The sequence below is a fragment of the Cyprinodon tularosa genome, unplaced genomic scaffold, assembly GCF_016077235.1.
Source record: "Cyprinodon tularosa strain WSP-4 unplaced genomic scaffold, ASM1607723v1 ctg332, whole genome shotgun sequence".
Lineage (NCBI taxonomy): Eukaryota > Metazoa > Chordata > Actinopteri > Cyprinodontiformes > Cyprinodontidae > Cyprinodon > Cyprinodon tularosa.
In genome coordinates, this window is record NW_024039044.1 from 315,042 (window position 1) to 340,653 (window position 25,612).

The window sequence follows — 25,612 nt, forward strand, 5'->3', positions numbered from 1 at the left end:
ATCTTAACTCTGAAAGGTATTGCTTTAGATTTGACTCTAGCCATTCTTATGGTTCATCTAGCTGCCTACTTCTTGAGTTCCAACAAAATGAAATTTCCTACAAATGTTTTTTTTTCCTTTTTTAAAGGGGGTGGGGCAATGTTTAAACATTTGATCACTTTGTCCCAAAAGAATAGCAGACGGGAATGTAAGAACGCTTCAGTTGACGGATATAAATTCTGTTCAGTGTAGTAAAAAAAAAAAAAAAGAAAAAAAACCTGGAGTCTGTCGCCATCTAGCGTTTGAAGCGCGTACAAACAACAGGTGCTGGATTTAATGCCTGTTGACTGAAAGTGGCCCTTGCTTAAAAAATACAAAAATCAAACACTTCTAGGCTAAATAAAATTATGGAGAAAATATTGGAAATGTAAATGTTATAATTTGGGGGATTTCAATCAGATTAGGGACAGGTTTTTGGACAAAACTTCCCAACCCAGACAGCTGTAAGTGCTGCGTTTAGTTTACATTTTGAGACTCCTTCATCCACAAAAGAGAAATTATACTTTCTTTTCACACCCACATTCTATATATTCTAAAAAGACTATATCCTTGTGTCAAGTTCCTTGGTGAGTCAAACTGTTGGATCTTATATTGGTAATATAGCGGTAACTGACCATGCCCCAATTGACCTGTTCTTATGTTGTGGGGATAATGTTAAATCCTCACCTAGATGGCGTCTAAACAACTCCTTACTGCAGAATAAAGTTTTTTGGGAATATATTAGAACAAAGATGAGTGAATTCTGGGAGTGTAATGAAGGATCTATTGAGGATGTAGGAATGACCTGGGATGCTTTTAAAGCTAACCTAAGGGGATATTCTCATTCAATATGGTTCCTCTATTAAAAAAGCTCAGCAAGATAGATAATTGAAATTAGAACAGGACATTGAGATTCTTCAAAAAGAACACATTCAACACCCTGAGAGAGAAGTGTGGAATCAATTATTAAGCAGAAGTTTGAGTTGAACTGCAGAAAAAAAGTTGAATATGCAATTTTCTGTTTCAATCTGAAATATGTTGAACAAGGTGAGAGAACAGGCAAAATGCTTTCACATAGGGTTAGACAGATACAGTCCAATAATTGGATAAAAATGGATACAATTGGTCTATACAGATGCAATGGCCACAGTTCTTACCAATGGTAAGATGTCACCATCTTTCAATCTTAGTCGTCGCACTAAGCAGGGTTCTCCTTTGTCATGTCTCATTTTAGAGTTATTTCTAGAATTGCATTGCGTGAATGTGAAAACATTAAAGGGATAAAAATGGGTCAAGAGGAGCACACACTTTTTCTGTATGTTGACATTCTTTTTATTTCCAGTAACCCAGGCGTGGCAGTACCCTCAATCACTTCAAATATTGACTCTTTTTCCCAAATTTCTGGTTACACAATTAATTGGTCCAAGTCTGAGGCCATGCCTCTATCTAAATCTGTCCTACAGCCATTAGGAACCCATGGCAATTTAAGTGGATGCCAGCAGGATTGAGATATTTAGAGATTAAACTGATTAAACTGGAATTAAACATGCCAATATTTTTCCAATGATTCAGAAGATCATTTTACTTTTACAGAACTGGGTAAAATGAACCTCTCCTTATTGGGCAGAATTTATTCGGTGAAGATGAATGTCTCTCCTAAGTACTGTATATTCTATATATTATACAATTAACAAAGCCACTGTTTAGTGGGCCTAGATTATACGCATTTAAAAATAAAGGTGGGTTGGCTTTGTCCAGGTATCATTATGCATTTTCTCTCTCCCAGTTAACACCAACTTAATACAAATCCTTATCTTACATCTAGAGCCTCTATTTGGTATAGTTTGAAAATTCTAATTGTTAAGAAAGCATTTATGTGGGTTCTACGGTTCAGCTCTGAAATTAATCAGGTTAGACGTTTATTTGGACAAAATGGTAGAAATCATTGTGAAATCCAACAGGATTTTTAGATCAAAGACAACTTTCTACAAATTAGATACTGCATCAAAGATGTCCCTAATGGTATCCAGTATTCAGGAGATATGTGTCACGCCGGGCAGTAGTAGTAGGGCATCAAATTTCTATAGGGATATTAGAAAAGCTTAAAATATTGGACCCCCAGTAAATTAGCCAACCTAAGATTAACAGAGGAGGATTCCTGCTGGAAATGCCAGAAATAAGCGGACAACTTAGTTCACATACTCTTTGGTGGTGTGAAAAAAATTATCAGCTTTGGGCTGGAATTATTACTGTATTGAATGCTCTTTTTGTACTTATTTTGTCCAACTGTATTTTGCCTTATGTATTTTGGGTGTGTTACTAGAGAACATTAGTGTATTCGGAAGACAGAGGCTCTAGATACAATTAGAAACCTTAACTGGATGTAGGATAATACTGAGGCATTGGAAATCAGCTATTTTTTGGGGAATAGACAGAGCTGATGATTAAAACAGCCTTGTATGAGAGGATAACCTTCAGTAGTAGAGGGAGAGAAGATCTGTTCAATCAGGTTTGGGGGGTATTTTTGAATTGTATAGAAAACATGAGGGGATAAATGTGATATGATACTCCTGTACAGATTTGCTCAGAGGTCAACGTTTGATATATGGTATAACATATGCACTATTGTCGTTTGTTTTTTCATTTTGGTTTGTAAGTTTCCTTAAAGGGACACTATGCAACATTTTTCAGTTAATTAATGTGTTCCATAACGTTATGGATGATTAAATGAGTCATTTCAGGTTGAACAAAGGTATTCTCGGCCGCCCTGGTGGTCTGTGGGGGAAATACTGCACTTGCAACTGCAGGAGCACCGACCCGCACCCACAGGCTCAGAAGTCTCGCGAGAGTCAGTCTTGCTTTACGGCGAGAACTGCTACACGCCCCCAGTTAAAAGCATTCTCGTTGCTAGCACAGTGGTAATCTTTGTGCAGTTATGCTACGTTCACGCAGCAAAAGCAGCAAAATCGCGTCTGTTGCTTCCTTTTTGCTGCTTGTACCAGTTAGTTCTGACGAGTGGCTGAAGCAGCTTGCGCGGTGCAAAAGTGTGTCTAAGGCGCGTTGGGCGGAGCTTCACTATCCTTTCTCTGCCTTGCAGCTATATTTGCTGTGATCAGTGGGAATAAAGTAGTTTTAATATGTGTTTAAGTGAGAAAATACACCTGAAAACGTAATCAGTGCAGTCAGTTCATTCAGATTATTATCCTGCCTTCAATATTTTTTCTGTCGGAGCCGCTCAGACCCCCACATACCAGGGATGCGCCGACAGTATGGATCCCTTCATCAGCAGCGGTTCACCGCGGCAGCTGGTAGGTGTTTTTCATCTAAATAATCCAAACTGCATATTCTGCCGGCAGATTTCTGCATTTTCAGATAATTTAGGCGTCAATAAACTGTTTAAGGGGAGTGATCATCAGCGCTGTGTCTCTCTCCCTGCGTTAAACGCACCCGACGCGCTGCTTCAGCTGCTCAGACGTGCTGCGCCTGGTGCTCAAAACGCGCCGCGGGACCTTTTGCAACGCCTTGACGCGCGTCAATGTAAACTCGCTGCTTCTGTCGCGCCAGCTACGTCCAGTGTGAACGCAGCGTTAGTCATTCGCTGCTAAGCTCAAAACAACCGCGCCTGGCTTGACGGAGAAACCAGGAGAACAGCTGAGCATATTTACGACAGTGCACTTTTACTTTCGCCCTCTGGAGGGAGCCTCACTGGAAAATCAACACCGGTTGCATAGTATACCTTTAATATACCCAAAAGGGACAGAAAACTGATTTATATCTATAATCTTCTTGATTTAATTTATTTTTATGCTTATCTGCCAAAAAGAAAATCTAATCTCTTTAGAACAGTGATCTGGACATTGATGTCTGACTTCTGCTTCTTTAAACACAACTACAGTCAATTTGTTAGTAAAAGCAACCGCGACAAGTTGAAAGTGACATGATTACCACATTTTTTTTCAGACAAAATTCTCAAATTGTAAGTTCTGTTTTGTGTAGACAACAAAGATGTAGATATTTCATCCACCTTAAAGCAAAGACCTCAGACTAATGAAGGTTACAAAACAAAGACGATAGCATTTTATTGATTTCAGTTTCTGCTGGCACAGCTGTTACCTTTTCCTGAAAAAAAAATAATTTTTAGTAGACCACAGTGTTGGTTACATTTATATTTTATGTTTGAATTAAGGACAGAGTTTTCGGTTTCTAAACTAAACAATTTTCGTACTTCAAACTACTGAACTTAAACACAGCTGCACTTAAAAAAAAAAAAAAACTAGAGGTATTTACATCTAAAAAAAAAGCACCATACACAGGACTTAATACAGAACACGCAGTTTAAAAAGAAATATGGTAAAATGTTGTTTTTATGGTTTGCAGAGTCAAGATTTTGTCTAGTGACAATCGCCCTCCCGCCCCCCCCCCAAAAAAAAATGCAGTAATAAGATGATAGGCTGCTAAGTAATGATTATTCAGAAGCTTTAACTTTATTTTATTAGAAACGAAAAAACATGAAATGCATCAGAAATAAACCAATATGCAATATACCAGAAAGCCGGATAAGAAAAAAATTTAACAGAATCATGTTCTAGCCTTTTGACTGAAATTATAAGCAGCAACTTTGCCGCTGAAGTTTGATGCTCTACTACCATCATATTAAAACTATTAAAAAAAAAAAGAAAAGAAAAAATATATATACACAACAGGGCGATTAGAGCAGATATAACTGGACTGTTTACAGGAAAAGCAAACAATCTGCATTCTTGAAACTTCTGACTGGAAAGTGAGAGAAAGGCATCCAAACATGAAAATATCTTAATTATATATACTGTCTATTATCATTTTCAATAAGAAAAGAAAAACAAGAAGGGGAGTCCTCTGGGACCATCCTGCTTGCCTGAAATACTAAAACTGTGTTACAATGCTGCTCTTCAGTGACGCGGTCCACTCAGCCGAGAATGGGGACCAACTGTAGAGAGATTAAAAAGATGCAGAATGTTTTAGTTGTAAACTAAAACTGCTAAAAATCATCTTTAGACTTATTCTGGATTTAAGTGTTTCTCAAAGACCAACAGTCCTAAATTAAATGATTCACCTGGAGTTGAAAGAAGAGGAGGACGAGAACTCTTTGAGGACGAAGGAGTCACCCTGGCCCTGGGCGGGGCCCTGTGGCCCGAATAGAGAGGAGGCGTGTGGTGGAGCAAGGGTCCTCGAGACAAACCAGGAACACCGTAGGGATCAAGTGAGGACGGGGGAGGCCGAGACATACCAGGAGGAGATCGATGCAAAGACAGCAGCGGAGGAGGTTTGGTTTTGGGGAAAGAACCTAAAATGGAAAACATGTTCATGTACATTCCTAGCAATGTAGTCATAATAGATGCATTATTATTATTTTAATTATCTAGTAGAGTCCATCTGTGATTAATTGCTGGTCCGTTTCTGGCTCATGAGATCATTGGGAAACAAACAGTATTATGAAGAACAAAGGTCAGGGAGAAAGGTGAGAAGGTTAAAAAAAATAATAAGTTCAAGAAATGTTATCTTAAGAAGCCAAAAGGCCAGTGGTAACTCTGGACGAGCCACAGGGATACAGAGCTTCATCAGGTTTTGCTGAATAATCTAGCCTTAAAGAAGAGTGGCAAAGAGAAAACTGAGGTTAACAGAGAGAGAGAAAACATCCTGTAAGCAGCATTTGTTTGGATAAACTCCTTTGTTTGGTGAAATTAAAAATAGTAAACCAGCCTGATCATACCATCCCCACAGTAAAACATTCTGGCAGCAACATACAGTGGGGATACTTTTCTTCAGAAGGAACGCTCGATTATGCCAGAGCTGATGGATGGAGCTTAAACCTGTTGGATGCTGCAGAAGACCTGAAACTGGGGAGGAGCTTTACCCTACTGGACAATAAGACCACCGCTAAAGACCTGCAGCCCGGAACAAAGAGGGAATCTTCAGAAGTACTGGTTTCAGCAGAAGATCAAAAATAGACAACTGTATTTAATATAAAAAAACAAGAAAATCAGATGTGTCCTACTCAGTGCTTGGAAGAAAAAAAAAACATTCATGTGATTGTATAAAAACCGAAACCAATGTCTAAAGCAGGCATCCCCAAACTCGGTCCTCAAGGCCCTCTATCCTGCAGGTTTTAGAGGTTTCTCTGCTTCAGCACAGCTGGTTATAATGATTGCACTAGACCAAAAGCCTGTTAATCAGCTTTCAATTAAAATCAGCTGTGCTGGAGCAAGGAAACCTCTAAAACCTGCAGGACAGGGGGCCTTGAGGACCGAGTTTGGGGATGCCTGGTCTAAAGAACCATAAGTGTTAGCTGACTGAATGTACATTCAGTAAAATAGGATCACTGCTTGCAGTCCTCACCTGGTGTCGGTAGAAGACCAACAGATGTAGATGAGGAGAGGTTCCCATGGGACCCTGACGAAGACTGAGGCTGTACTGATGAAGGTGGAGTAGGAAGCAAAGGAGGTGGTTTCCCCAATCCTGGAGGAATCATGTTCCCCTTATCATCCTCATCATCTAACTCCAGGGCTGAGAAGAGAAAACCAAGACTGTAAACCACAAGCATTTGTTCAGACCCAGTACCAGACCTTCAACCAGTTACCAGCGTTTCACCTTGCAAATGTTCCTGCCGGGAAGCAATGTACTCAGAGATGGTTTCCAGCTCCTCAATATACAGATGCACTCCCTCGGCTAACAGTGACAGTAGATGTCGGGTTTCCGAGGGAACTGTGTGCCGTGCAATTTTTTCTCGATCAAGGAAGTCGTCCAGAAGCTGTGACGCCTGCGCCGCAATGTCTGCAGGATCCCGAGGTGAAGTCTCTTTAAGGAGTCCACGATTGTACTCAGCTTGGACAAAGTCCAGAGCCTGGTCTTTGGGCATGTTACGGTGGACTGGGAGGAAAATAGGAGAGTTAACATCAAGATGGAACAAAATGCAAGAAAAAAGCTTATCGTTTTCCCAATATATCTGGATACATTTTTAGTTTTTTTGTTCAACAGGTTTAATGATAAGAGTTTTGGGTCACTGTGTGAATGGTTGTGCAGGATGTATGAAATGTATTTACAATGTTCTGCTGCAGTTTGCATTGTGCACGTTCAAGAGAATTCAATGACTGAGGATTTAGGTTTTATGCTGTGGACCGTATGGACCAACATAACATTTCATTATGATTTCAGGGGCAAAGGCTGATTTTTCAAAAATTATTCTGGGTGATTCAATAACATGTTTTCTGAAGTGTTTTTAATAATAACTGGAAAGTCCACTTATCAAAATCACATTGGATCTCAGTTAATATTTCCTGCTAGGATTTTGACAGTCATCCACAAATCCAAATTCTTTCCTTCTGTCTAATGGGTGTAAATAGTCTATCCATTTTTCCTCCATTAGTCAATGTGAAGGCTTATTATTTTATAAGTGAAAGTTGTAAACACATGAATTTCAGAGCAAAACTTATAGAGACAAAGTTTAAAGGTTTGGGATGAATGGATTGAACAATTATATGTTTAATGTAAATTATGAACTTGCATTTCTTAAAAAAAAAATGTTGTGCCTTTTTCATAGAATACTTTCTGGGATTAAATCATTGATTACTGAGCGCAATTTCAATTGCTTCTTTGATAACAGTTTCCTCTAAACAGTGCCACATTTTCATGGTAATTGCATTAGTTGGATAAGCAAGATTAAAGGTTCGGGATGCGTCTCACAAACTTGAAAGACGGAATGAAAGCCAACTGCTCTGTGCCATTTATGCCTGCGTAACAAACATTACAGCCTGGGTGACCTGTGGTAAATGCTGGTGGGATAAAGCTTTACAAGCCTCTTTCGATTGTGTATGTTTTTCCAATGGAGAGTTTCCTCTTTGTATGAATGGAGTGCTTAAAGTTAGTTTTGGTTTTAGATTTTATTATGGGCTTAAAATAGATCAACTTTGTTGGAATCTACTGCTTCAGAGGAAAGAGTCATTTGTTCCATTGGTAAAAGAAAACATTTTCGGATGATCCCAGCAAAAATAATTTTAGTACTTCCATTAAAACTAAATTCTCGCTGTTTGGAGTGTCTGCAACAAGTACTTTATGCCTATAAAGAAATCAAACAAACTGTTGGACAAATGTAGTTATGAGTTAAAAATTGCAGGGGGAAAAAAAAAAAACTAACTCATTGCCTGGTAAAGACAATTATTAAGATTTTCATACAACTCGGTTGATTGACTTGGCCATTGGGGAAATATTTCTTTTTCTGAAGCCAATGAAGAAGTTCCTTGATTGTAGTAAAATACTCTGTCATGAAACAAACGCACAAAGATTGAGGTTTAAAAAGGAATTGTAGGGGGGCTAGCCAAGGACCAGCGAAGGAAAGTGGGGAAATCTTTAATGGCCACTACTGTAGGTCTTTCTGAAGGAGGTGCTCTCTGGCTTGACTACTAAAGTCACACCTTGACGACTTAGCCAGCATATGTCTGGCGTACAAAGAAGCTGGCAAAAAAGCTGGCATACGTTGGGTAAGTTATGGGTCAGTTTATTATAAGTTTTGAGCATGCTGAAGCACATCGGCACACATCGACATACGGCAAATACATCGAGAAATTTTGAACATGCTCAAAATTTCTTGACTTATGCCAGCATATGCTCGTACGTGGGCTATAAGTTACAGGTAAGTTATTTGATCATTGACATACGTTAAGTGTAAGTTACTCTTGAGCCGTGATGTCTAGCTCATCCAAAACCTATGAGTAACTTATGCATAACTTATCAAGGACTTATCTCCAACACATATCAACGTATTTGACATGCTCCAGATGACAGCTTAATGTGTTTCTAACTTACAGTAACCAAAGGGTGAGCGAGTAGGGGAGTGATGTATCCTCCCTGCGTTTACTCCCATGGCCAACAAACTTATTTGGATATAATTTAGGGATTCCTTCTGGTAGAAATTAAAGAATGTTTAGTATAACCTCTTGTGAGCTGGAAGAAATAAAATATTGATAGTTCGACGAGGGGATTTGTTACGGTTGGCAGAGGATGATCATCCCCATAGTGTATCAAGTAGCGAGAGCAGGAAGAGCCATGCTGCTGAGAGCGAACCATCAGTGTGGAGCATGAAGCGCAGACTTAGAGCTCCGCACCCACAAAGTCAGAGTTGAGCACACAGTATCGGACCATTCCCAGTTATTTTCTCAATCCCTGCCACTGCCGCCATGATCCATCTGTGCTCCTGCAGCATGTGCAACCATGTGGGGCAGTTGGGCGGCAGGATCAAACAGGAAGCAGCTGCATGGCTGATACTGCTTTGCAGATTACAGCACAAAGATGCATTCTAAACGTCTGACACACAACCTGCAAATTTTTATTTAGTCTCGTTGATTAGAACTCAAACCTATGACTAGTCAAGTTTTAGTCATCAAAGATCCATAAGTTAAGCTTGTCAGATTTTGCTATAGTAATAAAAAAAAAAATAAAAAATAAAAAATTCGGAATGATTTAGTCATCCTCGTCGTTGACAAAAACACTGCTGGGACGTGAGGCAAATGCTGGCTAAACCATCAAGGTGTGACAGGGGAAATGATAAACAAATGACAGGACAAATCTACTCAAGAATCTCCTACCAGAGAATGAATGACTCAGTTTACATGTTTTTTCCCCCCATAGGCTTCAATGTGCATTTATTACATTTGTCATTTTTTCGTCTGTTTTTTTTTTTTTTTTTTTTGCAGTTAAATAGAATCAAAGACTATTTAACCAAAAGTTTAATATTGTGGATTTTAACTCCGCAGAGCTGAGTTTTAGTTTCTCCTTAAAAGATTTGCTGCATTTAAAGCCCTAGATGTAATGCAATTTACTGATGGAATCTGCAAGTTTTATGCACAATTATAATGTAAAAGTTGAAAGACTAATCTGTGTTTTGGTAAGGGATGCACTGAAAATTTGTCCACCGAAACAAAAACAAAAAAAAACATGTATTTTCAGGGTTGAATGCCCAGAAAATAGGTGTTGAGTGTCAGTGTGTGAGTTTAAACACTGCCCATCGGTTTCGCTGTGCACTGAGGTAAGGGGCACAAAAATTATGTGGTAGAAAACCAACCGATACCAGACATCTCCACTCCATCTGTGGCAAAGGTGTTTGAAAAGGGAAGAAAGTTTCCAGGTGATTCTACCAAGGCAAAGGGCAAAAAAAAAATATATATATAAAAAAAATGTAAGTGGTAAACAAATATTTTGATAATTTTGTAATGCATTTATTGAAATGCCATGAGTTGTGACATTTGACATTTATTTTAGTGCTTTGGTTTTAGACCTTGGTTGCCCCATTTTTTGTTTTCGGTTTCGGCCAAGATTTTAATTTCCGTGCATCCCTAGTTTAGTTTGGTTAGATAAATAAAAAAAAAGTATCAGATTGTGTGTTAAAAAAAATGAAAAATAATCAAAGCGTAGCATAGATCACAGTTTTGAAAAGAAACAAGGGTTCTTACTAGGCACGGGCCAGCAACTGGTTTCAGTGCATTCATGGATTAAAAAAAATAAAATAAAGTGCAGACGTTTTTAAGTCATACGCCTACTGCAGTTTATGATTTTTTTCCTCTTTTTTTATTTTTATTTTTTTAACAATTCTCAGGTTGCTCATGTTGAAAGCATCTGCGGCATCATGGCCGCTCCCTATGTGCATCCCTGTGTAGGCTGAAGGAGATAAGCACATCAAATTCTTTGCCCTGCTTTGGCCCTTTCTGGCAGGGCTTGTGCCCAGAAACTTAAAGTCAGCTATAGTTCAGTACCACAAAATGACTGCGGCTTGGATATAGAAGGTTGCTATTGGATACTGGTGACAAAAAAAAGCAATACAGTTAATATAACAGCGCAACTTACTGTATGTTCTCTTTCATCCTTTTAGACATAATAAAATTGGCTGAGAGGTCATCTGCTTAACTGTTTCTTCTTCCTGCCTAGACAGAGGTACCTATGGAGCGAGTTTAACACAATTTTGTTTTCTACAGTAAAGTATTTGTAAATCAGTTCTTGCATTTATATTTTTTGTGTGTGTGTGCGCGCGCGTTTTCCAGATGGCCTTTGCAAAAGGTTGCACAAATTGAGTCTGATTGTTCTGGAAATTATTTCTAGTTAAAAATGAGTTTTTTCTCTGCACAGTCGCAGCATGTATGCTTGGGTAAGGGGTTGCTCCAGTAAGTGACATTACAATGCAAAGCAAATGTCTACTGTTGCTATATGCTTGTCAGAGGAGCAAATTGTGCAAGGTGAATGGGTCAGTAAAATCTGCTGGTTTACCATGAGTATAAAACTTTTAATTTTTAAAACTTGAAATTTTTCTGTAGATTTGACTGAATTAAAAATGTTAAGTGTCTTGAGATGTGTTGTGAATTGATGTTATGTTAATAATGTGAATAAAAAAAAAAAAAAAAGTAATTTAACTTGTCAACCAGAGTGTTTTGGAGTGGTTGGAATATGTTTTTCATTGGTTTTGAGTGAAAGTTGAATGTACTGAATTTCTTTCTAGCTATATCCATGCTTTTGGTGTACAATGGAATATACTAACAATGTATGCTGCTTCTTTTGGCTTTTAATAATTTATAAAAGTGAGAAAAAACAAAATGGAAGTGAGACCTGCAAGGGAGAAAATTTTGGCATGATATCTGTGGTCTAAAAACACCTTCCACTGACCATTAGGCTAAATCTGAATGTAAAGAATATGGTAAATATAAGCCCACGATTCAGCAGGCCCACATACTTTCCTATTTTAAATTCAGACATGTCAGAAAAACTACAATACTATGAAACCGTGATATTTAGGCATAAAGTGATGATCCAGTAAGAATGTCATACCGGTCCATGCACTATTGTAATGTACGTATTCAAGGTAGACTTGAAGGATCTCTGGGGATAGGGACTTACTTTTGAGGGACTCTGAGAATATGATAACAGTGCAGGAGGTCAGAGCTACATTTTTCTGCTCCACCAGTATACATAACGGGGAGCCATCTGCTCGGACATCCTGCAGGGCCCGGGTGAGGCCTGATTCCGCTTGAAGGTAGAGCATTTCCACTGACAGGCCACGCTCCTGCAAGGACAGGCTTAGCGATTTGGGGTAATCCCTTTGAGAGGAAGAGAAACACTTTGTTAACTAGACTTTCCTGTGGAGATAAATGGTTTAGTTTGAATAATTTTAAATCAACAAAGAAAATAAATTATCTCTTTAGTGCCAGGTGCTGATCAAGTCTTTTCCAGATATGAAATGTGCAAGAATTATTTTTATCACTCATATGTATCTTTGCATGTTTTTTTTTTTTTTTTTGGAGAAATAATCAGTAACCATTTAATTAGAAACACCACTTCAATGGCTTTTAAATGCAAATGTATAAATAGTCAATTGTAGCACTGCAGTACAGTTGAAATTATTTTCCCAAAAAGAAAGTCAAATGCAGGGTTTCTCAACCCTGGTCTTAAGTACTTGCTGTCCTTCCTCTTTAAGACGCCTCTGTAAAATACCACACCTGATAGAAAACCAAAGCATTACCCTCTCAGCAGCCATCCAATGCTGCAGAAGCCCGATTATACTCAATTCAACAAGGTAAGGTCTGTGGTAGCTGGGAAATGCCTAAAACATGCAAGGCAGCGGGCCCTGAGGACCAGGAACAACAAACTATGGTCTAATGTAGGCATCCCCAAACTCGGGGAGGTTTCCCTGCTTAAACCCAGCTGATTATAATAATTGCAGTAGACCAAAAGTCTGTTAATCAGCTTTCAATTAAAATCAGCTGTGCTGGAGAAAGGAAACCTCTAAAACCTGCAGGACAGAACCCTCGAGGACCGAGTTTGGGGATGCCTGGTCTAGTGTGTCTTAGATGCGCTCTCTGCATATCCTGAACTACAGTCACTGCCCTGAACTTAGGTCAGAGACGCCATTGGAACGAGGGGTGTCTGACTATTAAAACTATCCTCCCACTAATGCCTTCCAGTACCATTTGTAGCCACACCAGCTCTTTATAAACTAAATGTTTGAATCAGACAATTGCTGTTTGAATGTTTTATCTCTTGATGTATATTTCAGCAGAAACCATTGCAATTGTGTGTGCAAAATAACGACTGAGGTGGTCAAATATAGGTTGAACGATAATGATGTTACAGTATTTGGGGAAAAGTGTTGATGTTTTTGCTGTCAGGTGGATGAAAAGGTCTGAATGAAAGCATTTATATTGTTCATTGGTGGGTTTTTCGATTGTGGGGGTGTGACTGAATGTTTTCAAAATTTGAGTGAAATAGCTGGTGAACAAGTTGTTTCTGTCAAATAAATTCCATTTAAAATACTGACATTGTTTTATTGGGAATCTAATTCTTTGTATTTTTGAGACCATTTTGTTGAATGTGGTGTGGGAAGAATTGAATGGATAAGTCATTAGTATGGAAGCCATATTTTTTGTATTTGCATATGAAACCCCTAACTTCATTTTAACTTCCTTATTACAGAGACTCGTCAAAACTAAAATTTACAAAAAGCACATCATATCCCATTCTTTTATATTCAAACAAAATGATTTTCAAAATGGAAGAGGAGCGTTAACTTTCTACTTTCCCTCTTTCCAACATGGCAGTGTGGAATCTTTTGTTCCACCCCACACCAGTTCTTTTTTGTTTGCATTTTTAAACACACGCTTAGATTTTAATGTTTTAAAGCATTGTAAAGAATGTTTTACTTTCAGTTTTCTGTTGAGCGAAACCCCAAAGTAGAAAGTATTTGTACTTTTGACATTGTCATTGTATTCAAAATAAACAAAAACTTACCTGTCTGGTGGAGGAACCACATCCCCGTTGATCCAACAACAGTCAAAAAAGCGATTTAACTTTAAATGTTTTGTGGAATTGAAACAGGTGAATTTATTCAAGTGTATAATGACTAAGAAATAATAATTTTATTAGAAAATCAAAACAGGAAGGTGATTAAATAATGTTTTTTTTAATCCTGAAACTGCAATAAAACAAAGCAAGCAAACAAGTTGTTCCTACATGTGAATGTTAAAAGAAACAAGGTTTTAATGTAGATGTCAACATTATATATTGTGTTGCACAAGTCGTGGAAATAATCAGTCTAGGCCATTGTAGCAGTGATGTGTGAGGATGGTCGAAAGTTTCAACGTTTGTGTTTTTGATATGAACTTCTGATGTTCTGTTTTGTGCAGAAAAAAAAAAAAAAGATGTCTGGTCTGATTCTTAAGTGGATACAACACAGAGCTCAAACATTTCAACACTGATATTTTTGTTTGTTTTAGCTCCTGGAATAAGTTGTAAAATGTTTCCTTACCTTTTCGAAGTATTCGCTTCTCTTTAGCCAAAAGTAGAGTGAATGTTTACTCTGCTTTTGTTTGACATTTCCTTTTTCATTTGAAATTTATGTCATTTTTAGTGAAGGTTATTTGTGATTAAAGCCATTTTATGATCACCTGGAAGCTATGAATACAACTGCCATCACATTGGCTACAAATAGTTGCAACTGTGATATATTTCAATAAAATGTGTCAATTTACATTAATTATCTGGTTTAATAGAAAGAGTTAACTTCCTTGGGGATTCAAGGAGTCTTATTAAACTCTAAACCATTTGGAGCAGAGTTATTAAGTTGAACAGCTGAAAGAACAAAACTCACAAGAACTTGTTTGTGACAGAGAGGACCACGCAGTCAGCTGGCTTTCTTGCCTCCTGGACTTGCTTGTAGAACTTCTGGTATAGGGCTTTACGCCTTTCTGCCGGAGTGACAACCTCTGCTTTGACTGGAGGGTTTAGGACTGCAATTTACATGGAAATACAGCAGGAATTAGTCAGGGTTGATAGAGGACAGTTCAGGCATTATGGAGGTAGTTTGAAGGGGTAATTTTATAATGAAAATGTATATCTGCTATATAATAAAAACAAATGTCTTACCACTTGGCTGTGGCTTGTATGTTTCATATGTCACACTAGTGGAGTAACCCTGAAGCTGCTCAAGTTCTTCATAACTGGGGACAACAATATTTTGAATTAGTGGGATTTCCATGATATTTAACAAAGTCATAAAAAATGCATTTATGTCCATTGAAAATCCAGACCGTTATTTTAAATGCAAATGCAATACAGTCATTTGTATTTATACAGTTGATTAATTTGTACATGTTAACACTATTAAGCTCCTACAGTTAGAAGAACAGGTACCGTATTTTCACGACCATAAGGCGCACCGGACTAAAAGGCGCACTCTCAGTTATGTGTGCCATTTCTGTATTTAACACACACATAAGGCGCACCGGACTATAGGGCGCGTTTTTTATATACAGGTACATGTCCTCTACTACCTTTAAATACCTCTACTGCGTATTTAAAAATACAGCGGGGGCAAAACTGAGTATGACTGTGCTTTATTCATGTATTTATTACAAAGTATTAATCAAACCTGGGAGCTGGCCGTGAGACAGACACATCGCAGATGACACAGCGCTGTGATGACTCCTAAATTAACTTAAAATCCTGAAACCTGCCGACGGAATATGTTCGCTTTTATTACCGGTATCCTGGTGCCTGCAGTTTAAATTATTTAGATGAAAAACACCTGCCAGCCACCGCGGTGAACCCGAGGCGACCAGGCCCAGAGGCTGCTGATGAAGGGATTTCTACTGTCGGTGCACCGCTGGTATGTGGGGGTCTGAGCGCCTCCGACAGAAATAGATAATCTGGATGAACTGACTGCAATTATGAAGTTTTCAGGTGGACTTTCTCACTTAAAAACATATTAAAACTACTTTATTCCCACTGATCACAGCAAATATAGCTGCAAGATTTAGATTATTTAGATGAAAAACACCTGCCAGCCGCCGCAGTGAAGAGGAGGAGACGCGCCCAGAGGCTGCTGTTGAATTAAGTTTTCAGGTAGAAAAATAGAGCGGGAGCAAAACTGAGTATGATTGTGCTTTATTAATGTATTTATTACAAAGTATTAATCAAACCCATCAAAGTCATCATCCTCTGTTTCTGAGTTAAACAGCTGCGCTAAATCAGACATGCCAGTTTCCCCTTCTTCGCTGTCAAGAGTCGCTTTCCGTGCAGCGCGGCTCCTCAGAAATAATGCCGGCTTTTGCAAAAGCTTGAACAACAGAGCCAGCAGACACGTTAGTCCAAGCATCTGCAATCCATCCGCAAACGGTGGTGTAACTTGCCCGGCGCTGCCTTCCACTTTTCCTGAAACTGTGGTCTCCGTGTGTCATCCATCGCTCCCACGCCGCTCGCAGCCTTACTTTGAAAGGCCTCTTCACACCGATGTCGAGCGGCTGAAGTTCCTTTGTCAGACCCCCGGGATAACGGCGAGCACAGCGTTCATTTGATTCACCTTTTTTTTCACATCGGCTGTGAGATGGGCACGCAGCGATGGTGATGCGTGGAAAAAAAGCACCTGTTCTCCTCACATACACCTGCCTCAGTCATGCTTTCATCATCTCCTCATCCATCCAGCCTTTTTTATTTGCGTTAATATCATATGTCATCAGAGCGCTGTCTGTCTCGCTGTCAGCTCCCAGATCAGCTTCTCTGATTGGTTGATGCGGCGTGTCCAGCAGCAAAATTTCAATTTTTCCATCTCGAGCAGCAGCAGCGCGTTGGCGGTGCGTCAGATGCTTAAACGCTCCCGACGCGCTGCGGGACCTTTTGCTGCGCCTGTACGCGCGTCAACCATTGACTTTGCATGTAAACTCGCTGCTTCTGCTGCGCCTGCTGGGTCCGGTTCACACCGATGTCGAGCGGTTGAACAGCGAGCACAGGGTTAATTTGTTTCCCCATGTTTTTCACATCAGCTGTGAGATGGGCACGCATGGAGTTACATATTAACAGTGATGGTGATGAGTGGAAAAAAAACACCTGGTCTCCTTACATTCAGCCACTCTTTCATCATCTCCTCAATGAGGTGGTCTCAAAAGTCGCAGTTACAACACACATAGGGCGCACCGCACCAAAGGGCGCACCGCACATTTTGAGGGGGAAAAAAGACGTTTAAGTGCGCCTTATAGTCGTGAAAATACGGTACTTGATTTTCAAGATTGTCCCATTTGTCGTTCCCAACTGGAATTCAGTGGAGTTTATATTAAATTCTTGGGGTTATACTCATCCGTCTTTCCACAAAAAAGGTGGAGTTTAAACCAGAAAACAGAATTTTTATCATAACACACCAGATGACCATCTCCCATTCCTCTGGATCATCCAGATGGTCCTTGGCAAACTGCAGACAGACCTGGTTATGGGCTGGCTTGAACAAGAGAACCTTGCCTGCACTGCAGATTTTAATTTATGGCAGCATAGTGTGTTATAAAGAGTGTTCTTTCTTTCCTAAGTTGTGGTAATTTGTTACAGCTGAAATAAAAAGGAAACAGCCAACAACAGGTGTTTTTGAAGACCTAGTTGATGCAGAATGCACTGCTGCAGAAACCACAACAATTGCAAGTCAAAAATCTAGAGCTAACTTTTCAGTGTGACAGCAGTCAAATTCGTTTTTTCACTTTAACTTAAAGAACAACTTGTACAAACAAAATATTTTTAACACAAAAAAGACAGATCGTCACTGGTACTAAGAAAAAAGTTAAATATTGTTCCCTTGCTACTTGCAAAAGTAGCACACAGTTTTCCTTTAGGGGTGGACCATGGACATCGATAGACCCCACATCATCGGGTGGGGGGCGTGCCAACAGAGTGGCCATCTAGGGTCAGACCAAGCTGCGGTCAGAGACAATGTGGATCAACTGAGGCAAATCCTACTTTATTAGTTCAGACACTTTAATTCCAGTGAACTCTCAACCAATTCCCAGAGAAATTTGCTGACTATAAAAAACATTTCACTGGCTACAACTGATTGATATTAATTATTTTCTTATTTATAACTTTTCAATTTCAGGAGGAATGGCGGACTAGTGGTTAGTGCATAAAGCTTGGAATCCTGAGGTTCTGAGTTCGAGCTCCACTCCCACAGACTCTGGGTCTCTGAGCAAGACGCTTAACCCCAAATTGCTCCCCGCACGCCCCTGATGGCAGCTCCCCATGGGCAAGGGTTAGATGCAGGGGTAAATTTTTTCAATGTGAGATCAAAATAGTCCAATAATTACTATTATTACTTCCTAGCGATGAGATCCATAGCGATGGTGATCTGTTATTAGGAATACCCAGCAGCAGCTTCCGCAGGACTGGTTTCCTCTTGGGGGTTTTCCTGTACTGTTCATGGCGACTAGAAGTAGATGTACCAGACAGCTCCCAGATCAGCTTCTCTGATTGGTTAATGCGGCACATAAAACAGTAAAAACTTAATTTTTCCATCTCCAACAGTTGCTGTTTGGGAAACGCACCAGAAGCTCAGGAGGTGTTGCTCCTGCCACTCTAGACAAGCTGCAGGACCTTTTGATGTGCATCAACCATAGACTTTCCATGTAAAGAGGCTGCTTCTGCTCCCCAAAGCTTTTTAGGTGTGAACGTAGCACAAGTCTGGAAATATTCCCCAGCCTTAAGTCCAATTAATAAATCTATGCAGGATTAAAACATTTAGCTTTATCTTCAAAATCAACTAACTGTGCCTGCATCCTTTTCTCCTAAAAAGTATTCATTGTGTCCCAAAAACTGCCTTCTGGTGAGCAACACGCCTGTATCACCAGGCTTGTTATAATCAATTGACAAACTTGCAAAAGCATAAATTTTACATCCTATCAGAAGAGATTCTATTTTATTGCATCGTTTCTAATAAAATTAAAGATCGCTAAACTGTATGGTTAAAATCAGATCTTATTTATGGAAACATATTGCTGACAGGCTGCAGGTTGAAATATAATTTGGGTTAAACTTTGGTTCAACTCCGTATTTATTTAGGTTGGTGGTAGTGAAAAAAACAAACCATGGAAACAAGGACAGAGAAAGCAAACAATCATGGTCTAAAAAGACCAGTTTCTAGTTATAAGTGCATCCTAATCTCATCCCACTGCATGTGTCATGTTTTAGCCGCTGTGCTAGCCGCTTTACCTATCCAGGGCATCCTTTAGCTCCTCGGTTCTTTCTTCTCTGCTCGGGTATGGAGCCGATCTCCGAAACAGGCGCAGCTGCTGAGCACTGCAAATAAAAAAAATAAAACATTTCAAACATTAAGTTTTTGATACTACGGGTATATGAGTGAGAATCGGTACAGAAAATTGCACCCGTAACTTATTATTTGCACTTGCTTTAGTGCAGGCTAGCTGCTAACGCTAAAGATGCTAACCTTCCGTTTGAATTGCCAGACGGCCTCCGAACACCCGCGGCTGGCTTGGCCCAAGTCGACATTTTCTAGAAGTCCAGCTGAACCTCGAATACAAACACCTTCAAATATACAGAGTGGAAAACAGTCCTGCTTATATCCCTCCTCTGGCGGAGCGTGGAAACACCAGAGGAAATGATGTCTCAGAAAAAGGAGGAGGGTAGCCGCTCTGATAAGCACAGTGTCTGGCAACTACCGCCCCCTAGCGTGCTGTAGATGTAACAACTTTATTTTGAATGTTAAGTCTTAAGAAAACCAGCAGTCTTCCCCTGTGCTGAAATGCTGAGCTAAGGCTGAGACTAGAGTTATTTGCCAAGAGTAATGCTTATTTATCTGATGATATTATAACATTATTTTTCTTAATAACAAAAAAGTCTGAGAATGACCAAACTGTGTTTCTATCCCATTTTAGTTTTATATAGAAAAGGTTTTCTTTTGTTGTTGTTTTTTGTTCTGTTTTAGTTTTATCAATTTGGCTACTATCAAATCAACTATTTTATCAAAATTTTATCAACTTTTATCAAATCAACTACTAGGTTTATCAAAACCAGTACTTGAGTAAAAGTATTGATAGTTATTGTCAAATCTAACTCAAATACAAGAAAAAGTTAATGGGTTATACATCTACTCAAGCTAAAGTATTGAAGTACTCCTTTACAAATATAATACTTATAAAATACAGTATTGAAAAGTAAATGCATTAAAAAAATGTTTTCTAATATAAGTACATTTCTGTTTAATTTTCTGAGTAATTTTAAAGTACCTTGTAACTTTCGGAAACCACCTGATGTACTGATGCGAAGTAAAGCACCTCAGCATAAAAATATCACAAAAAAATAAGGACGGCTATTGTGATTGTAATTTCTCATTTAAAAGCAAACCAACAATATAACAAGAGTATCTTGATTCTCCTCACATTTTCACTATGGACTAGAGGTTTGAGGTTGAATCTATTATGACAAAGAAATTGCAATTCTGATTTGAGAATTCATCCTACTGAATAACTTGGCCACATGGCAACAACCAAAGCCTTAATAAAAATTCTAAATGTGTGGAATGTCATGCAAATATACAAAACAGTGGCATCCAAATTCAGTCCTATGGGCTGCTATCCTGCATTTCGAAATTGCATTTTAAATAAAAGAAAAACAGCAACAGTGGATTGCAAAGCTAAGCTGAGCCAAAAGTAACAAGTACTTAGCAGCTTCATAAAATTGAGTAGAAAACAAAAACTTAGGAGGGCTACTTTATAAAGCCTCAAATTCAACGCTTCTTCCGACATTTTGAATTGAAAAAGCTTCCTGAATAGGAAGCGAAATGTCTTCAAACTTGGAAACAAAGTTGTTAAAGACAGGCTCTGTGTACGCACCCTGATGCTCTATCTTTCCGGTTCTTTTCCCTGAAAAGAGATCACCTGGGACAAACTCTTTAAATAACACTTCATAACTTATATGTATTAAATAACCAGGAGACATGACAATACATTTTGATAGAAATTGTAATCTTACTCAGATCAGAGAAGTTGCTTAGGGTTACAGAACAGCAGCTGCTCACCTCTGGGCTCACCTCTCAGAAAATGGCCTCGATTAACAGTTAAAAAGGTATTTTACATCTCCAGTCTGCCACATCATTATATTTTACATCATAGCAGTTGATTAGACATCCGTGGCTGTAGCCTTATCAAAATAGCACACCCCTCTCATTCCATTTCCAAATCTTTACCATGTGCAAAATGAAGATTATAACTGTATATCCAGACAGAGGAAATCTCCTAATTAGATTAAAACATCAGTTCTGATGCACAACAGGCAGCCCATACCAGGGTGTGATAAGCTCACACATCTTTAATGATAATTATCATAACAAAGTCCAGTGGATTGTGATTTTTTTTTTTTTTTTTTTTTTTTTACTTTTTGGGGATTTACCAAAAGAAATTCTAACTATTGCAACAATGCAAAAAAAATAAAAAATCATTTTGAGAACCCAGAGATACCTTTGATTCTTTTAGTGTAAGAAGATTAATCAATTTTTATCACTTAATTTAAATCTTTGGTTATGAAGATTTAAATTTAGAAAAGAAAATCATGATTTTTCTTCTTTTTTTTTTTTTTTTTAACCAATCAACTCCCTGAACTTCCAAAACTCAGACTGACATCAGTCAATCATTTTTGTTCTGAGAAATGCACTCATAAATGAAAGAATAGCTCACCGTGAGAGACCACTGACTGCAAACATTTAGTGTGTTATATTTTCATTGTTTGTTGTAAAACATTTTTATTTTACAGCTTATTTCACAAGTTGAATTCTTTCTCCCTATAAATAAAGGTAATCTACCAGATTGGATGATTGAAATAAAAGCTAGTTTTTGTAATTACAGTATGTCACATGTCATTTTTATCATGAAACTTAGGTGAGAAAAAGAATGATTAATCTGAATATGGAAAAAAAAATGGATATTTGATTTTTAAGCGATAAGGCCTAGCCCTAGATTCTATGTATCAATAAAAATGTATAACTTCCCCAAAGTAGGGCTAAACCAGTAAAAGCCTATCTTTTCCACAAATATCGGGTCAAATAAAAACCCTGCCATCCATTGCAGGACTTTTACAAATTTGGAAGTTGCATTCATGGTGTCATCAAAATGTAATATGAGTCATTATTAGTTATAGTTATATGTTTACATTTGCCTATTGCAATGGTCAGCAACAGGAAATTATGTAAGGCCTGATATGCAGGATATTACCTCCTCAGAAAGAGTGCAACATCCTATGTTTTTATAGAAAATGGTTAATTCCTGACAATATTATCTGTTTGAGTAAAGAGATGGGTATAGAGTTAGTTTCACCGAGTCAACCATGTGCAAAAGGCCCAAATGTGTTTCATTTACTCTGAAACCAAAAATATTCGTGAAAAAGTAATTTGGGAACTTGTTTTTGAAAGATATAATAAGCCTCGTGTAAGGAAATAATAAAAAAAAATAGATTTTGTTTCACATTGTTTAGATATGGAATTTAAAAAGTTGTCTAGGCTGACCAATGGGTCACCAAACCTGTACTTATAGTCCTCAAATCATCAAGAGCCTCACATAATTGCTTTAATTTTTTAACAGAACATATATTCATTTTTTATATTTAATCAAAATAAGAATTTTGATATTGCAGCAAAAAACGTTTAATGTTCTTTTTATAATATTTGTAATGGAGAAATGGCATAAAAAGAAAAACATGTTCTTGCTCCCATCCACACAACTTCGGCCCTCCACTCTGTATCAATTATTTTTTCGGTATTAATTTGAAAAACGTACAGTTAAGAAAAAAAAGACATGCCACACCTCATCGTCATTGACAAAGTGGCAAACAGTTGCTTCAAATATTTCTTTCTATGGTTTATTTAAGGTTTTTTTTTTCAGGTTCCTCAGCGTGACACTCATGCACGCCCCCGTCAGGTAGCGTGAGCGCGCCGCGGCGCTGACAGACGCCATTTTATTTTGAAAATCAAACTGATCTGAAGGCGCTGCAACCCTTCCATTTCATCAAGTTTGTTGTGGGAAAACTAGAAGGAATGACGATCTGAAATACTTTATTGGAAGCACGGTGAGACCGAGAACGCATTTAACATACAACAATCGGCATTATTACATACAAAGCAAAAGCAGAGACTTAAAAAGGGGGGTATCTCCATTTTTACCAGCACAAGGAGGGGTCTAATTCCTGAAAACAGCTGTCATTTTCGTAAGCAGAAAAGTAGTAAATTTGTAGTTAAAACATATTAAGTTTCGAGCTAAACGTGGTAACCTAGATGTGTTTGTGGTTTGTAACCGAAAAGCGAACCCTTACATTTTCTTGAATGGAAAATAATAGAGTGGCTTCCGATATCAACGTTTGTAGCTACGTTAGCATATTCAGAGATTAGTTGGAGCCTCGGCAGCAAGCTAGCAAGGCTAACGTTAACGTTTGCGATCTATATATCGTAAAACTAATTTCCAGTGTTTCAAATTAAATCTCGAAGGTGAATGTTAGAATCCCGAAAAAATAGGAATAAAGACCACTTGACTTAAAACGGGGAAAGTTACCACTTATTTGTGTCCGTTTTGTGCACAGTTATAGGAAACATGCTCTCACAGCTAACGTTAGCCTCTCGCCAATGCTAATGTAGTCATTTTTAGCGTTAGAGAGCATTTTAATATAGTATGTGCCCATCTTTTTTTAAGCTGTTGAATATATGAACTTCGTTTTATTAAGACGTCTAATGAAGGTTTATAAACTATGTTTTGGTGGTCTTTATGTTTTCTTTCTTGTACATATGTTAGCTAGGTCCTTAATGGTGTTTACCAGCGTCATTGTGGTTAGCTGATCCACACACTTAGCTAGGGTTCCTTCCTAGGTTACTGGAGTGTGGCCGCTGAAGAGTCCAACTTTCTGTAAAACTAGTAGAATCCCTACATATCGGTAGCATTTGATAAATGGACTTATCACCTTTCCTCGCGTTAGCTTCTACGGTTTGCTAGTATGTATTAGCACGGTCTTTGTCTGTGGAGCGACATTTGTTATTTTTAATCTATTAAGTTGGCAATATAAATATAAGTAGTCGACAGATTTATCACAGCGTGAGCTCTGTAAAGTTGTAGTCTAAATTTGGGGAAAAAATGATAAACGTAATTTAACTTTATAACACATAAAGACTAGATTACATTTGTTTTGGCCTAGTTGGCCAGTTTTTATTCATGAAAACTCTGGTCCAGATTTGATTTGTTTTAAATTCTTTTAAAATTTTATTTTGATCATAGGTGTTTAAACAACAATATTTCCCTTTTTGTTTTTCCACATATAAAAGTTTGGCTTACAACTGGTGTTTCAAAAGTGCCCAGTTACAAATGACTCCTTTCCCAAATCACTTCACATCATAATTTCATGTTAGAATTTAACAAAACAGGCCGACCTGTTTACTTGTCCCTTTGTGCTCTGAGAAGGCTGCAATTACCGGCTTTGATCCCCACAGCCCTCACTCTGGGTTCCTGAGCAAGACCCTTAACTCCACACTGCTCCCCGGGTGCAGCAATGGCAGCCCACTACTCCCCAAGCGGATGGGTTAAATCCAGAGATTAATTTATCCAATGTGAGATCAAATAAAGTTAAATGATTATTATCAATACTGAAAAGTATTTTTGCACGGGTGCCGTTACGATCCTATAACAGTACTAAACAGTTCGGCACAGTGGAACCAGCTCCCTCTCCATTAGTTTTGTATGAAACTAGTGAGATGTAGGATAAATTTCGTATCCCCCAACCAAGAGATCACGAAAATTAATGCCCGTGAAATTTAGAGCTCATTCATATAGACATCTAGGGCAAACTTGTAAGCAACACAAATTTAAGACTTTAAAACTTTTGTTTAATGCAGCAGGTAAACCACTCAGTGAAGGTTTCATTGACTGAACATAAATTAGAGTTTGCTACACGCTGCAGTCTTCAACCACTTTTAGCACGGAGTAAAGGAGTTGTCTGACTTTCCTAAAATAAATGTTTTTAGTCAATTCCAGGAAAAAAAATCCCCAGACCTTTCATCCATGGTGCCTTTTCTTTTAAGGACAACTTTAAAAAAATCAAAATGTCTCAAATTCTATTATACATCTTGGAGCGACGAGAACACGATTCAAATCTGCTTCTTTTGCAGTCCCCTGTGTTGTTTTTTATGGTGTTGGGGATGAAGCCATGTGTTTCTGTTGTTTGTTTGTTCCTTCTGTGTTGAGCTTATTACTTGCATATACATCAACTTCGCACCCAACAGCTTCACTAGTTTATTTCCTATTTTGTTAATACCAACATTCATATTGTGTTCTATGTACTACTCATGTCTTTAACGTCTTGGCGTCAAATCTTTTTTTCTTTGTGCTTTCTTTTTCTTTTCTTTTTTTACACTTTCTTGGGCTCTTCCTCCTCCTTTCCTCGCCTTCCTTGGGAGTAGCTTGGCTACATTGCTTCCTTGTTCCATACATGTGCAATTTTATACCTTGGTCATGTTATTTTTTGTTACGCTAAATACCAAAAATACTTAACTTTACTTACAAATGGACCATAGGCAAAGTGTAAAACATACAAATAAAATATAATAGCTAACATGGTGCTATAGTTTAAAGCAAAAGCTTTTAAATGCAACCAAGGTGTCCCTGAATTTCCCTGACAGGGAAATTCATACATAGTATGTCAAAAAGAAACTTATGTGTATAAAAATTGAGTGAAGGATCCTGATCACTTCAGCCCTTTGACGTAGCATGTTTTTGCACTTTTAATGATT

At 38.2% G+C, this 25,612-nt stretch overlaps 2 protein-coding genes across 13 annotated transcripts in view; one reads left to right on the forward strand and one right to left on the reverse strand.

The window, feature by feature from the left end:
* Positions 1-4,066: 4,066 nt before the first annotated feature.
* si:ch211-216l23.2 (uncharacterized protein LOC565061 homolog) lies at positions 4,067-19,479 on the reverse strand. The gene is made up of 9 exons (XM_038293974.1): positions 19,283-19,479; positions 19,048-19,134; positions 14,953-15,026; positions 14,678-14,816; positions 11,932-12,131; positions 6,646-6,924; positions 6,394-6,561; positions 5,111-5,341; positions 4,067-4,984 (listed from the first exon to the last, which is right to left on the reverse strand). Exons 1-9 carry the CDS (start codon positions 19,342-19,344, stop codon positions 4,947-4,949), a joined length of 1,278 nt encoding a protein of 425 aa, XP_038149902.1. The 5' UTR covers positions 19,345-19,479; the 3' UTR covers positions 4,067-4,946.
* A 3,289-nt stretch (positions 19,480-22,768) lies between these two features.
* The window catches only part of cnot1 (CCR4-NOT transcription complex, subunit 1), a 35,117-nt gene continuing 32,273 nt past the window's right edge, over positions 22,769-25,612 (forward strand). For all 12 annotated transcript variants that reach the window (XM_038293984.1, XM_038293989.1, XM_038293985.1 and 9 more), the window contains exon 1: positions 22,769-22,911. The gene's annotated coding sequence lies outside the window, so the exon portion shown is untranslated. The remainder of the gene's footprint in view (positions 22,912-25,612) is intronic.

Coding starts and splice junctions, on each gene's coding strand:
- si:ch211-216l23.2 (XM_038293974.1), bottom strand. CDS start 19,344: ATGTCGACTTGGGCCAAGCCAGCCGCGGGTGTTCGGAGGCCGTCTGGC. Junction 6,562..6,645: donor CCGGCAGGAACATTTGCAAG/GTGAAACGCTGG, acceptor TTCTCTTCTCAG/CCCTGGAGTTAGATGATGAG. Junction 5,342..6,393: donor TGGTCTTCTACCGACACCAG/GTGAGGACTGCA, acceptor TTTCCATTTTAG/GTTCTTTCCCCAAAACCAAA.